The 18,181-nt window shown below is 32.2% G+C and overlaps 3 protein-coding genes across 4 annotated transcripts; 2 read left to right on the top strand and 1 right to left on the bottom strand.

The window, feature by feature from the left end:
- Positions 1–1,382: 1,382 nt before the first annotated feature.
- Positions 1,383–3,588, bottom strand: NAC058 (NAC domain containing protein 58). The gene is made up of 3 exons (XM_022279630.2): positions 3,304–3,588; positions 2,710–2,978; positions 1,383–2,167 (listed from the first exon to the last, which is right to left on the bottom strand). Exons 1-3 carry the CDS (start codon positions 3,455–3,457, stop codon positions 1,619–1,621), a joined length of 972 nt encoding a protein of 323 aa, XP_022135322.1. The 5' UTR covers positions 3,458–3,588; the 3' UTR covers positions 1,383–1,618.
- Positions 3,589–8,535: 4,947 nt separating this feature from the next.
- LOC111006887 (DNA ligase (DUF1666)) lies at positions 8,536–13,483 on the top strand. 2 transcript variants are annotated; one of them, XM_088124794.1, is made up of 5 exons: positions 8,536–9,125; positions 9,217–9,923; positions 10,769–11,164; positions 12,053–12,267; positions 12,615–13,483. In XM_088124794.1, exons 1-5 carry the CDS (start codon positions 8,878–8,880, stop codon positions 12,858–12,860), a joined length of 1,812 nt encoding a protein of 603 aa, XP_087980920.1. In that variant the 5' UTR covers positions 8,536–8,877; the 3' UTR covers positions 12,861–13,483. The 2 variants fall into 2 exon arrangements, with proteins under 2 accessions (XP_087980920.1, XP_022134676.2); XM_022278984.2 differs by having other exon boundaries at positions 8,539–9,125; positions 12,047–12,267.
- Positions 13,484–15,696: 2,213 nt separating this feature from the next.
- On the top strand, positions 15,697–17,486 carry LOC111006835 (uncharacterized). Its single transcript, XM_022278916.2, has 4 exons — positions 15,697–15,855; positions 16,415–16,590; positions 16,716–16,776; positions 16,878–17,486. The coding sequence occupies exons 2-4, from the start codon at positions 16,448–16,450 to the stop codon at positions 17,157–17,159; spliced, it is 486 nt and encodes a 161-aa protein (XP_022134608.1). The 5' UTR covers positions 15,697–15,855; positions 16,415–16,447; the 3' UTR covers positions 17,160–17,486.
- Positions 17,487–18,181: the final 695 nt, after the last annotated feature.

Below are 18,181 nucleotides of genomic sequence, written 5' to 3'. Positions count from 1 at the left end.
TTTTAATTTCTAACTGCAGTAATGGTTAGTTTGCCAACATGAACTTAGTTAAGTGGTAATTGACACATTTTTTTTACTAAGAGATTATGACTTATGAGTTTGAATCTCCGCAGTCCACTTAAAAATTGCAGATGCTAGTTTGCTAGTTTGATTAAAATGATCCTAAATTGTAGGTATATGATGTCGGCATTTGATTTAACTTAAATGAGGAAGTAGTAGTTGTTTTTAGAATTCTACCTAAAGAAAGTAGAAACTGAAATATAATGGCACGTGATATATAATTTTGCAAAGATAGATGGAAACATTGTATGACCTTATGGGCCAGTTTCACACGTGTGAGTTGAGTTAATGTAATATGAAAGTCAGAAGTCAAGCAATTAGGTTTTACTTTTGAATCTCATATTGATTTCTAAGGTAAGAAACTTCAAATTCAGTGGATTTTAACAAGTCAACTCTGTAGGATCAAACACAATGTGTGATAAAAGGCTACTTTGAAAAATACGTTTCTCCCCAGAGAAAATAAACCACAAAAGAACTTTCATGTAATATGTATAAGTTACGGTCACATGAACATAGTTCAGTAATAACTACTTTATTCAACTTTCCACATTTTATATCTATTATACTAAAAACTTGTACTTATAAATTAAAACAGTCACATGAACATAATTCATCAATAACTACTAGGTTAACATTTCATAGCAACTGTTCTGTTCAACTCTTTACATTTCATTGTTGGTTATATTGTATAATACCTATTCAACAGTATACAATTCCAATATCATTATTTTCAACTTCAATTTTTAATACAGTCATGTACCTAATTACCATCTTAATAATTTATATTGGTTGTATTCCAAATGTTTAATTGATCCTTTTGACTTACTATTAAATTTTTAGATTGCATAATGACTTTGATCACTCGTTATCAAACTTGATACTCGGTTCAATATATCTAATCTAGAAGATAATAGGTTAAATATAAATTTAGCCTCTCAATGATGGATATTGTTTATTTAGGCTTTAAACTTTTAAAGGATATATTTATCTCTAGTTTTGAATGATATTTCTATTTAGTTTATGTAATTAATATCTTTAACAAAAGGTTGACGTGATATTGTCTATTAGATTAATTTTACTTTAAGCACCATAATATGACAAAAAGCCTAAAACGACTGGTAAAGTACATTATGTTAGGAATTTCATTAACTAACACGTGCAAAGTTTATGCACTAAAACAAAATATTTGAAAGAACAAAAACCAAGACAAAAGTACGAAAATCAAAGTAGAATTTAAATAACTTATGGGAACATTAAACAGAAAAAATAACAATAATGGGTTGAACAAAAAGGACTTGGGGTTTTTCCCCAACCCTTGAAGATTGAAATGAGCTCTGCTTCAACATTATGATCATAAACATACAACATATAATTTCAACTAAAAATATGACTGAACTAATCCCTAAAACTTCACATTAATTCAAATTGTAAACAGAGTTACAATTACATATCCCCAAGACTTTTCCCTTATTGAACTGACAAATTACAAAGTTTAAAGAAAAGGGTTAAATTAGTTACATCTCACATACACATTGAGAGAAAAAAGTTGTTGGCCTTTTCACCAAAGGGAGTCCAAGTTCAATGGTTGCTCCTGCTGCTGTTGCTGTGGTGAAGACTCAAAAACTTTTGAAGAAGAAGAAGAAACTTGGAAGCTCAAATGGTCAGTTCCAAATTGAGAATTAAAAACATTGGCCTGAGGAATATTATTGTTATAAGAAGAAGAAGAAGAAGCAAAAACATCCCTTTGTTGTTGAAAGCTTCTAAGTTGCAATGCCTTGAGAAGCAGAGAATTCATGGAAAGATTTGAAGTTAGAAGACTTGAAGCTGGCCATGAAAGTGAAGGACAAAGTGTTTCATTTGATGATGGTGCACCCCAATTATTCATGTTCATGTTCATAATATTATTGCTGAAATTATTAGCAGATTGTGAATTATTATTAATGGGTATGTTATTAAAGTTTGATAATTCAATATTATTGTCACCAAATTCATTCACAATTGAGTTTGTATCACAGGGAGAAGAGAGAGAAGGCTGAGAGGATGCTGTTTGATGTGGCTTCTTTGGTGTATTCTGCTTCTGAAACACCCTGCAAACTGCCCATTCTTCCTGACAAAAAATAAAACAAAACACACCCATAATTGAAATTCTCAAGATTTCAACTCTAAATTTTATTTTCTTTCTCCAAATCCAAGGTCGACCCTAATTAATTTCCATTGCATTATGGGGTTAAATCTACAAGTTTGGAGTTTGGATACATAAATATTTTCAATAGGATTATAAAAATGTTTAAATGTCTATTTGATGTAAAAAAATCCTTATTACAAACAAGTTCAGGTTTTTGGTAATGCAAAGTATATTAAACTAAGGAAGCATAGAAACCTATTTTACACAAATGAAAATTTATAGAAATACTTGAGTGCTGACTAGTCAACATCTATTTCCATGCCACCAAAGAAAAATTATTTCTCATTCGTGCATTTCTCTCCTACCCAATGATGGTAAACATGAAATAGGCACGACCAAAGTATAGTTTAAATGTGAAATTAAATTTTAGACACGATTCTAAAAAATTATACTAACTACGGACTAAGTATTTATTAGATACGATCTTAAAAGTTCGGGGGATGGATCGGGGTTTTGTATGGTACCTTGGAGGAGGGTTTGAAAAGATGCTTGTTTTCTCTGCGATATTCATGCATAACCCAGTTGGTTTTCTCACCTCGTGGAGCTCTTCCTTTGTAAAAAACGAGGGTTTTCTTCATTCCGACCAAAACAGGACCGCGGAAGATTTCCTTGTCTTTTCCTGTTGTCTTCCAATAACCAGCTTCTGTCGCTCGATTTGTCCTAAGCCCAGTTGGGTACTTTCGATCCCTCAGGCTGAAAAAGTACCATTCTTTCTCTCCCATCGAAGCTTTAGCTGCAACCATACAAATTAAACTACAACTCAGAAGAGGATGGAGCCAAATAATCTACACGGGTGTGTTGGGGAATAATGATAGATTTTCAAAGAGAGATTCAAGTATAATTGATTTTCTAAAATCAATTTAAAGTGATTTTATACCTTTTTAAATTAATTTTTTATCTCAAACATAATCATGAAAAGGATAGTGATTTTGGCCATGTCAAATACACGGAGAGTAATTTTGTCACGATTAAAATCACTTTTATCATTATCAAAATCATTTTTCTTTCTCTCTTTTTTTTAAAATCACTTATTCTACGAGCGTGGAGAATTTACTTACCAGGGAGATCCCAAGGCTCGTTCTTGTTGAGATCAACAACAGCAATGGCTTTGGAAGTGAAGGCAGAATCAGAGAGCTTTTGAGTGAGATAATATGAAATGAGTTCTTCATCAGTTGGGTGGAATCTGAAGCCAGGAGGGAGGCTTTCCTCCATTCGAAACCCTCTCTATATCAGAATAATAAAATTAATTACCAGCTTCTTCAAGATATCAAATTTTGTTTTGAACAAGAACATAAAAGGCTTTGAAACTTGATTTTCAGAAATGGGGTGTGAATAAATATGGTGGGAATATGAAAATTATGGAATCAGCCTTGAAGAAGAAGCTGAGAAGCAGCCGTACCTAGACTCTCTCTTCTATTTTTATCTTGTTTATTACAGCTAACACTTTGACCGATATGTGCATGGAAAAATATGATCCAGGGGTATTCTAGAGGAAATCAATTTACCAAAATGCCATTGATTTCCATGAAGAAAAGGAAAAAATTAATAATGGGTATCTCTCTTGTATTTCATATTTGTGGTATAAGAGTGGGAAAATTAGATTATTTTATATATGGTGGCAAATTAATAGAGGAAAACAGAAATTAATTAATACTTAGGATTGTTTTTAGAGATATATAATTTATTTCTTTATTTTGTTAAGTTATATGATATATATGATCCAACCACCTTCACCCATTCTTACCCACCCAACGCCCTAAAAATCCAAACCTCACATATGCTAATGGGAACACATCTCATTAACTCTATTAATCCAAATAATTATTCATTTTCTTATTTCTACTTGATAATTTTTCAATATATATTAATTATCCCACCGACATTGTATGCTAATAAAGTACAATTAACTATTAAAATAGCTTCTAAAATGAAAAAAAAAATATATGGTATATATGAGTCGTATTTATCAATTTATTCGATTTTTTCTTAACTATTATATGATCTTAAATCTTAGCCCTCAACACCTTTCACTTTGTTTTGTTTGTGAACTTTGAGTATCACAAGTTCTTTTTCTTAAAATTTAAAAGATTTTTTAGAGGAGCATACATCTATAATAATCAATTGGGTTAAAATTTGATGTGGTGCACTTTATAATTATAGTTGGTCATACCTTTGTTTATTAAGTCCATGCAATATGAACTCGATCAAAGAAAAATGAGGAAAAAAAGCTCCATGCAATAATTAATATGAGTGCATATTAAAGCATGTGCAAGGATTGTATTTAATATGAAATTAGAATATTAGTTTTAGCATATGGTTTGGAAGATTCTATAAAAGTGATTTGATGAAGTTAAATAGTAAAATATATAAGGGTTATATTGAGAAGAGTGGTTAAAAGGGTCACCAAACTAAACGACTGTGTATAAACTATAAAGTAAATATAAGAATATTATATAGAGATAAATTAATGGTGTTTTTGTTCTCATCAAATCTTTGTGGTTTTTGTGTGAAATTTCAATCCTAACTACAACTTTCAATGTATTACGTAATCAAACTCTCTTACGCTTTCTAGAAACTCATCCACGTGCTCTCTCTCTCTCGTTAGTATTTGAGTATGATAAATAAATTTTTCATTCAATGTTAATTATGCATGCAATCATTAGCCTTTAAATTATTCTCGTACACCCTATATGTTTTTTACTAAAAAAAAGAATTTTTTTTTAAATATAATGAAGGATTGAACCTACAACTTCTTAATTGGAGATATGTGTCGATTGCCACTAACTATTGTTCGTTTTCACTAAAAGAAAGTTAATAATAATTAATAATTAATGTACCTTCATTTAGGTCGTCGACTAATCTCATGGGACAACTATTTAACCATACTTAGATATTAAGTATTAGGTAAGTGGCCTCATGTGGATCAACTCATGATGGTTATTAGTTTACCTGTAAAAAAAATCCTATCAAATCTTAACAATAATTATATGGTGTTTTATAGAGAGAAAAATTAATTTTTAGAAATTGTTGTTGTTATAAATACTATTATAATATATTATAGAGGCTCATTGCTTAGTGTCTAAAAACTGTCTAGTAACTTGTGATTAAGATGTCTGGGAATAACATACTTGGAAAAAAAAAGATAAATGTGTTTGATTGGATATATATATATATATATATATATATATATGGGATTTTAAAAAATTAAGTATATAGTTTAATAAATTAATTTATTACCCTAGAATAGAATAATTAATTTAGTACATCATTTGTAAAATTTAATTGTTATTTTATTAATTATAAATTTTATTTAAATATTTTAACTAATTAATTCAAACAAAATAAAGCAATTAATTACCTAAAAAATATAATTTACTGAGATAAGATTCTGACACAAAATTTATAGACAAATCTATGAAACTAGAAGGGCAAAAGCCTTGCCTATGAGAATATATTCCCAGTAAAAATTTTCGAATATATATAACAAAACAAGAATTTTACTTGTCCATAATATTCTTCTGTCCCAAATAATCTCACGTTGCTTTCGATGGTTCATTAAAAAACAGATTGGGAAGAAAACAGAAAGTCAAGAAAATAATATCCACTTTTCACGTTTTATTCAGTTTTATAATTTCTCATTGTTCTTACTCTCATCTTTCCTTGTTTTATTTTTTCAATTTCACAATAATTCTATATAATAATTTGAGTGTATAATAATAGTTGCGATGTCTTCCTGTCCCTTTTTATTCACCATATTTTTTGTTTATAAGTTTTTTTTTTTTTTTTTAGTATAGGAAAAAGTAAAATTTGAAATCTAAATCTCAAGACCAATTAACAACGTTAACTATTTTACTTTTAGTTTCTTTGTATCATGTAATCTATTGTAGCTTCTAAGAATACCTTTATTTATAGTCTTAATATTATAAATAAGAAGTAGTTTTCAAAAATAATTTTCTTATTTTTAAAATTTAATTAGGTAAGATTTTCAAAATAGAAAATAAATAAAACAAGAAGAACTACGTACAGATAAGTAACTAAAACGAGGGCTTAATTATTTGGTTTGCTTTTAATTAAGTTTCAATCTAATCTCCACCGGAAATGTTGAAAATGAATACGTAATGTGGATAAAATTAGAGTACCTTAACGAGCAATTAAAATCCTATGTACTCAAAATAATAATAATAATAAAATCCTATGAATAGAATTTACCACCAATAACAGAAATTTTTTACCTCATGCATTAATCATCAACTTATACCGTTTAAAACAACTTTTGTTAACTCAATATTCTTATATGGTAATTAGGATTTTTGTTGGTGCCTGCCTTTTGGCTTTAGTAGAATATACTAAAATTTTCAACATAGAGGATATACCTTAGTATAGTGCTAGTCAAATACAATCTGATACTTAATTAGAATCGAGTCTGCGTATTAAGCAATAAGCATAGTGAGAATCAAATTTTGTAGCGCACCTAATGTAACTATGTATCATAAAATCTCAAAGAGTGCTTCACATTTGATAAATCCAAATAACATGTGAGCTTTCAACGACGGGATCACAAATATTAGATAGAAGGAAATGGGCGGAAAGGGAGCTGTGAAGGTAAGCAACAAACACATGTGTAAAGGATCAACGACATGAGTAAAAAGAAGCTGATACCAATTAATAATCTCTCGTGAAATATTAGAATACGATGTTGGGGCAAAAAAGATCCTATGATGAATGAATCGATGTTGTGTGGTTGACCAACACAAAACTTGGACTCAATACCTCATGGTAGGTGATACCACAAGGCCCAATGCCCTTTGCCACTGTACCATCCTTCAAGGGACAAAATTTGTGATGATTGAAATTATGTTGGAGGTGTTATATGTGTGAAACTCGTTGGTATTAGGTTGTAATGGTGTTGTGTTGGTTAGACTGTATGTTAGAGCTTAGAAAAGTATTGATATTGAATGACTATTTTGTGCAGTGAATTGCTGAAAGTACTGGTTATTACACTTTTTTTTTTAATAATTTGATACATGTTTATGGGTATATATTTTGATAGGGTATATACAATATTTCATTAATATTCTTGTGTAGGTTTTTGTAAAAACAATGTCAATAGCTAAACGTCATTATAAATCTACATTAATATTCAATGTAAACAATGTCAATTACGAAGGAATAATGTCGGTTATTTCAATGTCAGTTAACAACTGACGTTGTTTGGACAAACAATATCAATTTTAAGAACTGACATCATCATAAAGTAACTGACATTATAGTCTACGACGTGACATGTAGATTAATGTCGATTTCAAATTGACATTGAATATATAATCGATATTGTAGGCTTACAATGACAGTTGATTTGAACCGACATTGTTCAATAACTAATATCGTTGACTACAATGACATCCGGTTGCGAAACCGACATCATTGATATTAGTTAAGAACTAACATTAAAGGCCAATTTTGTTCAACATAATAGTACCTAGGAGACTTTCTCTACGAGGGAGAAACCAAACTTTTCTTGATATAATCTTCTCCAACAAATTCTTTTAAATCTTAGGAATTAATGTTAAAAGAGCATGGTGTGACTCTCAAAAGAATAAAGAGAGAGAGGAGAATCTGTTCAAGGATTTGGGTCCATAGGAACTCGTCTTATGAGCTCGGCCTGCGGGGTCAGCCCCCTCAGGCTTGGCCCCTAGGGTTCGTGTCAAATGGCTCAATAATGATTATGGGCATTTGAAATTTCACTTTAATGATCAGCATATGATCATAATCATTAATTCTGATATATCCTCTCAGAGTTTTGAAAGTGAAACTTAGCAATAGATTCTATATATCTTAACACATATATATAAATACAAAAGTAATATAGAGCAGACAAACATAGTGAGGAGAAACCTTAGTGGCAAAGCTAAGGACAAGCAGCTGCCTCAAACAAAGGATTTTATTAATCAACTAAAAGAAAAATCTCCCTCTTATATATTCTTTTTACAAACCCAAAAAGTAGATTACCCTATAAATCCTTTGTTACGTCAAGAGGCAAAGAACTATCTCTCTCTCTTTTTCTCATAAATCTCACTTCAGAGTTTCATATTTCTTTCAAAAAGTGACCTTCTTTCATGTCCTCTTAATGCGTGTGCTTTGGTTTTGCTCTCTCTCTCAGTTTAAATGAATATATTATATATATACATAGAGAGATGAGAGAGAGAGAGAGATTTAAATTCAATATATTCCATTACAAGTGATTCCCATTAGTTTGTAGAGGAAGGGAAATTAAATGGCAGTATGATCTCTCAGTGTCCAAGTGCTTAAGTTCAGGCTAAAGTGGCAAAATGGGGATGCATCTTTTTCTGAGCCCCTTCAACATTTATCATCCTCTTTGTCAAAAGTATATACCTTTACAAAATCTTCACAATTCTACCCCTCCCCATCCCATCTTACAACCCCATCCTTCCAGGGTCAGATATGACATTTCCAACCAAGGAAATGGACCAGAAAAAGAGATCATGGGCCATCCCCTAACACCATCACAATATATAAAAAGCAACCAAAGAACACATTTTTCCTTTCTCTCTCTCAATTCTTCTCTGTCTCTCTTTTTTCTCTTTAATTAAATCTGTCTGTTTGTGTGAGAGATGGTGGTGGTTTGGGTTTTCCTTTTGAAGGAGCACTTAGGATTAGGAGATGATTTTATTAGGCCAATAATGAGCAACAAAATGCAACAACACCATTATTATTATTGCTCAAAACAAGATCAAGAAGCTCTTCTTAGGCTTTTCTACAATCTCTCCTCCTCCTTCTTCCTTGTCTTCTTCTTCATCTCCTTCTCTTCCATTTTGCTTTTCAAATTCTTCAACTTCCTTGGCACCCCTTTATTCCCAAGGTAAATATTAATTATCTTCCCACCTTTTTTTTTGGTATTTATTTCCATTATTCATACCTTTTCTTTTCCATTTTTGTTTTGAGTACTGCAGAAACGAATATGAATATGAATACAACATGTCATCCGAGGAAGAAGAAGAAGAGGAGGAAGAAGAAGGATATGATGAGGGGGAAACGGTGTCGTTTCTTAATGAAGAAGCTGAAACTCGGATGAGTCGGTGGCAGAGTCAGCTTCCAGATGAAGAATCATTATTATTCACAGATTTGGAGGAGCCTTGGGCCATGGGGCCCTCAGAGCCAGATGGCCAAATCACAACCAATAACAGCTCAGTTTACGAGTCCCCAAGAACTTCAAAATCCGATGATGATGAAGATCAACATCAACAAGTAATAATCACTGATGATGATCAGCACATTATCAAGCAGCTGAAGCTCAATTCTAGAATATCATTGGAGCTGAAGAAGAGCAAGAGATTGATGGTGGAAGAAGAAGAGAAGAAGAAGAATAATATTTGTGAGAATGAGAATGGGAATAGTAATAACAAGTATTTGGTTTTTGCAGCAACTAAGATGGTTGAAAAAGAAGAAGAGATTTTTGGTGATTCTTGCACTGTTGGCTCAACTTCCAAGAGTTCTTCAGAGTGGAGAAGCTCCATTAGAGATTCTGGAACTGAAGACCCATTTTCTTCTTCTTCAAGAAGGAGCTGCCCCAAGTGGGAATCCTACACTGTTTTCCAGAAGTATGATGAAGAAATGATGTTTCTTGATAGAATCACTGCCCAAAAGCTTCATGAAACAGGTACCTTTCTCATTATTAATCTACCTTTTTTTACCCACTCCCTTATTTAGTTTAATCCATCGTATAATCCTTATAGTGGAGTGAATACAAAATTGAAAGATTTAAAAAGGTTTAATAGAAATTTTTAAAGTTGAAAGTATCAACTCACTTTTGAACTGAATACTTATTATGAAAAAATAGTTCATTTGTATTATAAACTTTGTTAGCTCTTTTAACGTGGGATCTTTAATCCAAAGTATAATATATTTTTTTTTCTTTTTCTTTTGAAATTCAAGAAGCTTTCTCAAAGTTGAGGGATAATTTAACTATTATTCTAACACAGACATGCTTTTGAATAATCTTTTCCCCAAGTACTCATTTCCAATACAAACTTTTTAGTACACACAAATTCATAAATCACAACAGTGAATCAAAGTCGATGCATGATACACACAACATGGGCCTACTTTAATAGGTACTCAAAACCCACTAGTGCAAATTACTTTCTTTTTATAAAAACTCTCAACTTTTTCGCACAGATGTCAATTAACTAACACAATCCAATTTTCAATACAGATGTGAATTAACTAACACAATCCAATTTTCAATGAGAGGAGTAGTTCATGTCTATTATAAAAATCATTATAAGGTCCATTTTTTTAGATCCTGGCTCATTTGGCTCATCGATGTTGGCCGTATCTCATTTTTGGATTTGATGTTCGTTTGATCTTGTTGGATTTTGATATCATATTAATATTCAGGCATTCCATGTCAAAATCAATTAATATTATAAACGATTGTAAGGTCCATTTTATTTTTAACGTGAGATCCTTAGCACTAATATTTACCATAAAAATTTGACACAGAATCTCTAAGGTCGATCCAAATGTGCCCAAGATCAATATCAGAGAGGATAGTTCACAAATTGGGGAGCATAAACAAGAAGGGTGGTTCAGATCATCATGGGAGGCAAAACCCATACCATGAACTGGAGGCAGCGTATGTAGCACAAATTTGCCTCACTTGGGAGGCTCTAAATTGGAACTACAACAATTTTGTGAACAAGAAAATGGGTTCTTCGATTAAGACTAGAGGATTGGACAGTGGATGTCCAGGAAAAGTGGCTCAGCAGTTCCAGCAGTTTCAAGTTCTTCTTCAGCGTTATGTTGAGAATGAGCCTTATGAGCATGGGCGACGCCCTGAGATTTATGCCCGTATGAGACTCTTGGCTCCTAATTTGCTCCAAGTTCCTGAATATATAGGTACCATATTCTTTTCTTCAATAACACTCTCTTTTTTTTTATATATAAAATGGAGTAGTGAGTCAGATCAGACATCATGAAATAATATATTTTGATTCACATCATTGTTGAAAAATTGACAACTTAATATATATAGTATTGGATATTTTCTCTTCGATTGAAGAGAGTATTTAGAATGAGTAATTGTCTTTGTGATTAAATTTGCCCAAGACTAATGTTGTTGTCTTGTAAGTTAATTTGGTATGGTTTTCGGGATAAAATAAGTAGGTTTGTCATGATATTTATTTACCTCTAGATAAAAAGTAATTTCAACAACAAAAACTTTTACGACACAGATGTGAGAGAAATAGAGAAAAGGGAGAGATTTTTTCCTTTCTCAAAAAGTAAGAAAAATCTCTCTAAAAAAATTATGGTGAACAATAGAAAATTTATGTTACTCAGTCAACAAAGAATTAGTATTTTTCTTTTTAAAATACATAATTGTATTCCGTGTGGGAGCCAATAATACTTATATTAAAAAAGTAATTAGCTAAAGTGCTTTTATCCAAAAACACGTTGAGTTTGATTTGCTTATACCATATTCAAAAAAGTAAGTAGGTATGCACTATGAATAATTTTTATTAAATATATATAAATAGATCCTATGGAAAAAGTGAGTAGGAATTCATCTTTTTTGAGTATGAAAGCCAAGTTTTTTTTTTCTTTTCATTTAATAAAGAAAAAGAAAAACTTAAGACTACTAGGCTAAGCAAGCATGTTTAGCTTCTTCCCTTTTTGTTTTTCATTATTAAAGTAATGTATTATCATGTTATCAACTTAATAATTGACTCTCATCTTTAGCCATGGGTGTGGATCTGTAATCTGTATATTATGCTTTTGAAGATTCAGAAGATGAACAAAAGGAGGAAGGAGGTGGGTATGGTTCAAGAATATCCTCACCATCTTTTCTAATGATAATGGAAGATGGAATACGAACCTACATGAATTTCCTCAAGGCAGATAAAGAGAACCCATGTCATATCGTAGCTTCATTCTTCAAGAGAAAAAAGAAAGGTTGTGTAGATCCAACTCTCCTCCAACTCATGAAGAAAGTTAACCAAAAGGTACCTAAATTTTTAAAAATTTGTTCACCTTCATGATAGATCGGACTCTATATAGTCCGTATACTTTTAAAAATTTTCAAACAAGTCCCTAAATATGTTGATCAATTATCATGCTTAAAGAGTCTCTAAACTTTCAAGTTTTGTATCTAAAAATCGTTTAACAGTGGTTGGCTGTTATAAATATTCTTCTCGCACAGATAGTATTAAGTACAAAAGTTAAAAGTTTAAACTCAAGATCTTTGCTAGAAACTTTTAATTTAAAAAAAAAAAAACTACCCTTTTTTGCTCAACACATGATGACTAAGATTAGATTATTCACGTTGATGTTATATTAAAAAAATTTGCAGAAGAGGATAAAGCTTAAAGAGCTTCGTCGTGCTGGAAAGTGCCTGAGGAAAAGAAGGCTGACAGTGGAGGAAGAAATGGAGATTCTAATGGCTCTGATAGACCTAAAAGTGGTTTCTAGGGTTTTGAGAATGGCGGATTTAAGCGAACAACAACTCCATTGGTGCGAGGCGAAGATGAGCAAAATCAGAATTTTAGATGGGAAACTTCATAGAGATTCCTCACCTCTTTTCTTCCCAGCTCACTGATCCAAATCAAAAGACCCCACCAAAAAAAGTTGATATTTTGTTGCTTGATGAGTCAGCCATGGAGGAAAGTGAATATCCCTGAACAAACCCTTTTTGTAAATACTCCATTAAAGTGGAAAAACTTAGGCCCTGCAAACGGGAAAAGAAAATTAAAGCACATGGGGAAAAATTTTGTATTTAGGAGAGATGGGAGATTGGTGGGTTGGATCAGGATGATCATATGAGAAGCATGGGGAGATGGAAAGAGGTAAAAAAAGCAAGAAAAAAAAAGGCAGCAAAAACAAGTGATTCAGAAAGAAGATGGGGACAAATTGAAAACATCACAAGGATAGCTTTAGTTTATTTTTTGCTTTTTAACTTTAGCTTTTGAATTAGGGTTTATTTCTAATCAAAAGAAGAGAAGAATGGGAAGATCAATTTAGTGGATGTAGTTTTGGAATAAAAGTAGAAGGGGTATGTATGGCTAGAATAGAGATTAATAATTTGTTCTTTCTACTTTAGGGTTTTAGAAAAGGGAAGGGAATAAAAAAATGTGGCCAAGTTCAATAAGGGATTGATATCTACTCAATCTATGTTATGTTTTTATTTATTTATTTATTTAATTTGTTTGGGTTATCATATCATATCTGGTATCGAAACTACTTCCTCTCATTTGACTCTCAGACTGTTTTATAATTTATTCATTCGATTCTTTTACATCAGCTTAATGGGTGTGTTAAGTTCTTTTATTATGATTCATGGTATCTCTCGGCTACATGATTCATCGGAATGAGAGATTCAACTTTTAGTGGTCTTCTCAATATACACAAATGTCTAACTCTCAATACGTGTACTTTTTTATTTCTCAAAAATGAACTCGTTAATTAATAACTTATTTGAATATATATTTTTTTTAAATTATTTCTTTGAATATTAATAAATAAAATATATAAAGTAAAAAAAAAAAAGTGGTAGAAGCTTGCAGCATAGGTAAATTTATGCTTTCTTTATGAACAAAAGTTGAATGAAAATATATTTGGAAAACTACTTTTTAAAAGTGGTTTTTCTTATTGTTCTTTTGATGTATTTCGTGAATATTACTTTTTTTGTTCTTTTGTTTAAACGAAATTGTCTTCTTTCGGAAATTATAAATTTATAGATGAAGTTGTCTGCACAATAAAATTAATTTTTTTAAATAATTCAATTATAGTATTTTGTAAATTATAACTTTGAGAAAAGAAACACACACACGCAACTCTCTCTCAACTAGTTTTAGAAAACATGATTTTTTTTAATTAAAAAAATAGCAAGTTTCTCAAGAGTGTTCTTAAAAGATAATTTTAAAAAACAGGTAAATAAACTAAACTTTTAACTACTAAGAACCTAAAAAAATTTATAATGAATGAAGTGAGTTAATAATAGACTAATTATATTGGTGAAAAGCTTTAATCATATTTCAACATTCATTCAAAGAATTTCCTTTTTCTTTTTCTTTTTTTGTTATTATATAAATTCTTTAACTCTTAAGTAATGGGCCTCGCGGGCCAGGAGACGTTACTGGACTTTCAATCTCGAAAGCCCATTACCATCATCCAATACAAAACACAAAAGCCCATGTATCTCTCAATTTGCAAATTTCCCCTAAAGCATAATATTATTTTTAATAATACAGTCAATCCCAAGAAGATGGCGACAAATTAAAAAGGGGCGGATTATTGGGGGAATATTGAAAAAATAAGGCAACAAACACCAGACAGTAATGGTCACCTTTGTTTCCATGTCCACGGTTTGGATTTAATTTTTAAATAAAAATAGACACTTGGAAGCTCTTAATATAATAACTTTGACTTACAAATGAAGAGATTAAAGAATATTCAAATTCACCTATCAATCCTAATTATATAAATCCTGTAGCATCTTGATTTTCTCACCTATTTTTAAAAATATGGTATTCAAATCAAATTTACATGTTTATCGAATAAACCATACAATGCATGAATAAATATGTATGGTTTTTCACTTCATCCTATATTTGATATTCTTTTACATAGTTATTTGTTATTACCTTTCATGGTGAATTAATGATTTTTTTAACCTTAGATTTCTCATCTATAATTCTTCTTGTGGGGCTTTTTCCCCTAAAACAAAGGAAATTGAAGCAGCCATAAAATAGTTAAAAAAAAACACAGACAGGAAAAAAGGAAAAAGGGAGACACAATGATACATGTTTCTAAGCATTGAATTTAATTTTAATATTTTACTAAGGGGAAATATCTTATGTTATTCTTTTATTTTTTCTTCTTTAGTTAATTTCGGTTTCTCTTTACCAAATTGATCAATTTAACTCGTCAATTATACATTTCTACCATTTAATACATATTAATTACTTTAATAAAATACAATATTTTCAACGATTATATTATTAACGTAATAGCATAATAAAAAAATTAAAATTTATAATAAAATGAGAACCGAGAATATAAAATTTAAAAAGGAGATTCTATCTTCAATTAAATTATGTGGCAACGTCACTCCATCAGTTATTATCAAAAAAAAAAGAAATCACTGCATCAGTTTATTCGACTTAGCGTTAGAATTTCTCGGAAAAAAAAAAGGAAAAAAAAAACATGTGTTTTTTTTCTTTTTTTTTTTCTGCAGATCTACAAATTATAATTAAGAAACGCGTGGCATCCGGAATCATGTGGCCGAAAAATCTCCGGCAGTGGGCCCCGGGGACAGGGAATCGACGGCTGGAGATGAAATCTGGGAAATCGTACGGCTCATCAAGAGTTGAAAGTACGGGATCCGGTGGTCGTTGGCACACCTTATAATAGCTCCTCCCAAATTCCCAACCTACCCATCATCTTCATCCCCGTCCTATGTATAGTGAACTCAAGAGCTCTGCAACTCCTCTTTCTCCATTTCTCTCCTTCTCTCTCTAAACCACTTGTTTCTCTCTCTATATCCATTTTCCTCCTTCAGGCCCTCGCTCCCGCCGAGGAGCGCGCCAGTTCAGGTCTGCTCTCTCTCTTTCTCCGTGGGTTAATGGATTAGAATACTGTTTTAGAACATTTTCCTGCGGAGATGTTTCGGGTTGCGGTTTTTGTGCTCAAATCTGCGTCGTAATTCTGCAAGAATTTGTGCTCCGTTTTGATTTTTGTGCTTCTTTTCGATTTCCTGACGATGAAGGATAAAACTTAATTGTTATAGCCTCGGGACGTGGAAGGAATGTTAATCGAACAATTGAGTTCACTTGAGGGGAGAATCGATGGAGAATAGGGTTTAATTTTCTATTGATTTTAAGTTTCCTCCAAATTTTGAGCTCTCAAACTTTATCTGGTTGTTGTTGTTGATGAACCCTCTTTAAGTTTTGTATCGTGCATATCCACGTCCTTCTCAAATTCGTTTAGAGAGACAGAGAGAGGGGGGAGAGGGAGGGGACTCTTGTTTTGCACGTTAAGGGAGTCTGAAATAGGCTTTTCTTCTCCCGATATTTCCTTCTATTTGGCTGAAAAAAACTAAGTTGCCTGAAAGGTGTTTGTTTGTTTGTTTGTTTGTCTGCGTATTTCGTGCAGATTTTTAACTTGTAAGGAGTAGTATCAGAGAGAATGAACAGGTGGGTTTACGAGCAGAACGCCATGGCTGCCTGCCAAGAGATGAGGACGGAATCTGTGGTCTGCCCGAAGCCACGTCGTTTGGTTCTGCAAACTCCTGATAATGACCCCATCAGAGCCCATAGATGGCCCCTCAAGTTCGTTAATCCCCGTTTAATCTTCTTTTTGCCAGAATTAGAAACCTTCTGCTTTTGATTATGTAGATTTGAACTTGAATCTCTTCGAATAAACTTCTGATACATATGAATCTGCTTCCTTACAGCCACCCAAAGACTGGAAATTCAAAAGCAGGAGCGGAGCTTTTGGACATGATCCTCACTAAGGTTCTTAATAATCCCTCACCCTGCAAATTCTCGGTCGTTTATCTTGATTGATTACTTATTTATCCACAATCTCTTAACTATGGTTCATCTTAACATTATAGGAAAGTTATGGTGAAAATTTTAGCCACCAATTAGCAACATCTCCCCCATTCTTTTGGGGGTCTCCACCAAGCAGGGCTTCCAACCCTGTAGTCCAAGATGAGCAATTTGGCAATGGCAACAATACCTACCAACTTTGTGAAGGAGGGCCGCCATCTCCATCGACCCGTAAAGGAGGATGCGCCCGAATGAAATTCGGGCACCGACCCGCAGCAGTCCGAATCGAAGGATTCGACTGTCTTGGTCGAGATGCTAGAAATTGCAGCATTTCAGCTGTGGCTTAGAGACACTAGATAACCAGAGAAGAAGAATGTGAAGGAGGAGGGAGGGCAGGATAAGTTTTTGAAGTGGAGGAGATTGAGACAGGGCAATTGAAACTGATGTTTTTTCTTTTCTTTAGTGTGTAAAAGTTGTATATAGGAGGAGGGTCAATCAAATGCATGATGGGTTGTTGTTGCTGAGTCCTTGTGTTTTTTGTTGTAGTCATTGTTCATCAAATCTCAAAAAAGAGATGTCTCTGTAATTAATGTGACTAATGTTATGTTTTGGATGATCTAATCTGAGAAAATAAAGGAAGAGAAAGGCAGATTAAGCCTTTTTCATTGTTTTTCTTTCCCTGGTTTGACATTTGGAAGCTAGTGAAATTATTAATATTTTGGTGATTCATTTTCATAATTCGCAATAGGATTAATGAGAATGGTAGGGGAGGAAGTGGGCAAATAGTGAGACCGTACAATTATATATCTTATCTAAAACTATATAATATGCCCACGCATGTATGGATTTTGTATTTTATTGGGTAACAGGTCGTGGAGCCTTGGTGGCATTTTTTCCTTCCATTAAATGCCTATCTTTTCTTCAAAATCAGATATTATAAAAGTAAAGTGGAGCTTTCTCAGAACGAGAATCATTCCCTCTCTAATGTATAGTTTAAAAGATGGGAATTGAGAATAAAATATGAGCCCCCAGATTTGGAACATTTTCCATTGTCTAATTACTTTGAGTTTAGACAACTTTTGATATTAATATACCCTCTATATAATTTTATTTTTAATTTTTAATATGTTTAAATGGGAGGATCTTGAATTATTTTTTACTATTTTTTAATTAAATATTGTTATGGTAACTGAAATCATAGGGAATTACTAGGATATAATAAATGGGCTTAATGGATGGGAAGTTGTGGGAATTCCAAAGCCATGCACATGGTTTTGGTTTATTTGGTAGGTTCCGTTTAGACGATAGGGAACGAGTCATTGAGTCGACTCGCGAGTGGTTGAGTTGACTCAGATAGTTCAGATTTGGA

This window comes from Momordica charantia (genome assembly GCF_013281855.1).
Source record: "Momordica charantia cultivar OHB3-1 chromosome 6 unlocalized genomic scaffold, Mcharantia_2.0 BLBB01000006.1, whole genome shotgun sequence".
NCBI lineage: Eukaryota > Viridiplantae > Streptophyta > Magnoliopsida > Cucurbitales > Cucurbitaceae > Momordica > Momordica charantia.
Note: the sequence above shows the minus strand (reverse complement) of the source record. Positions and strands in the feature narration are given on the sequence as shown.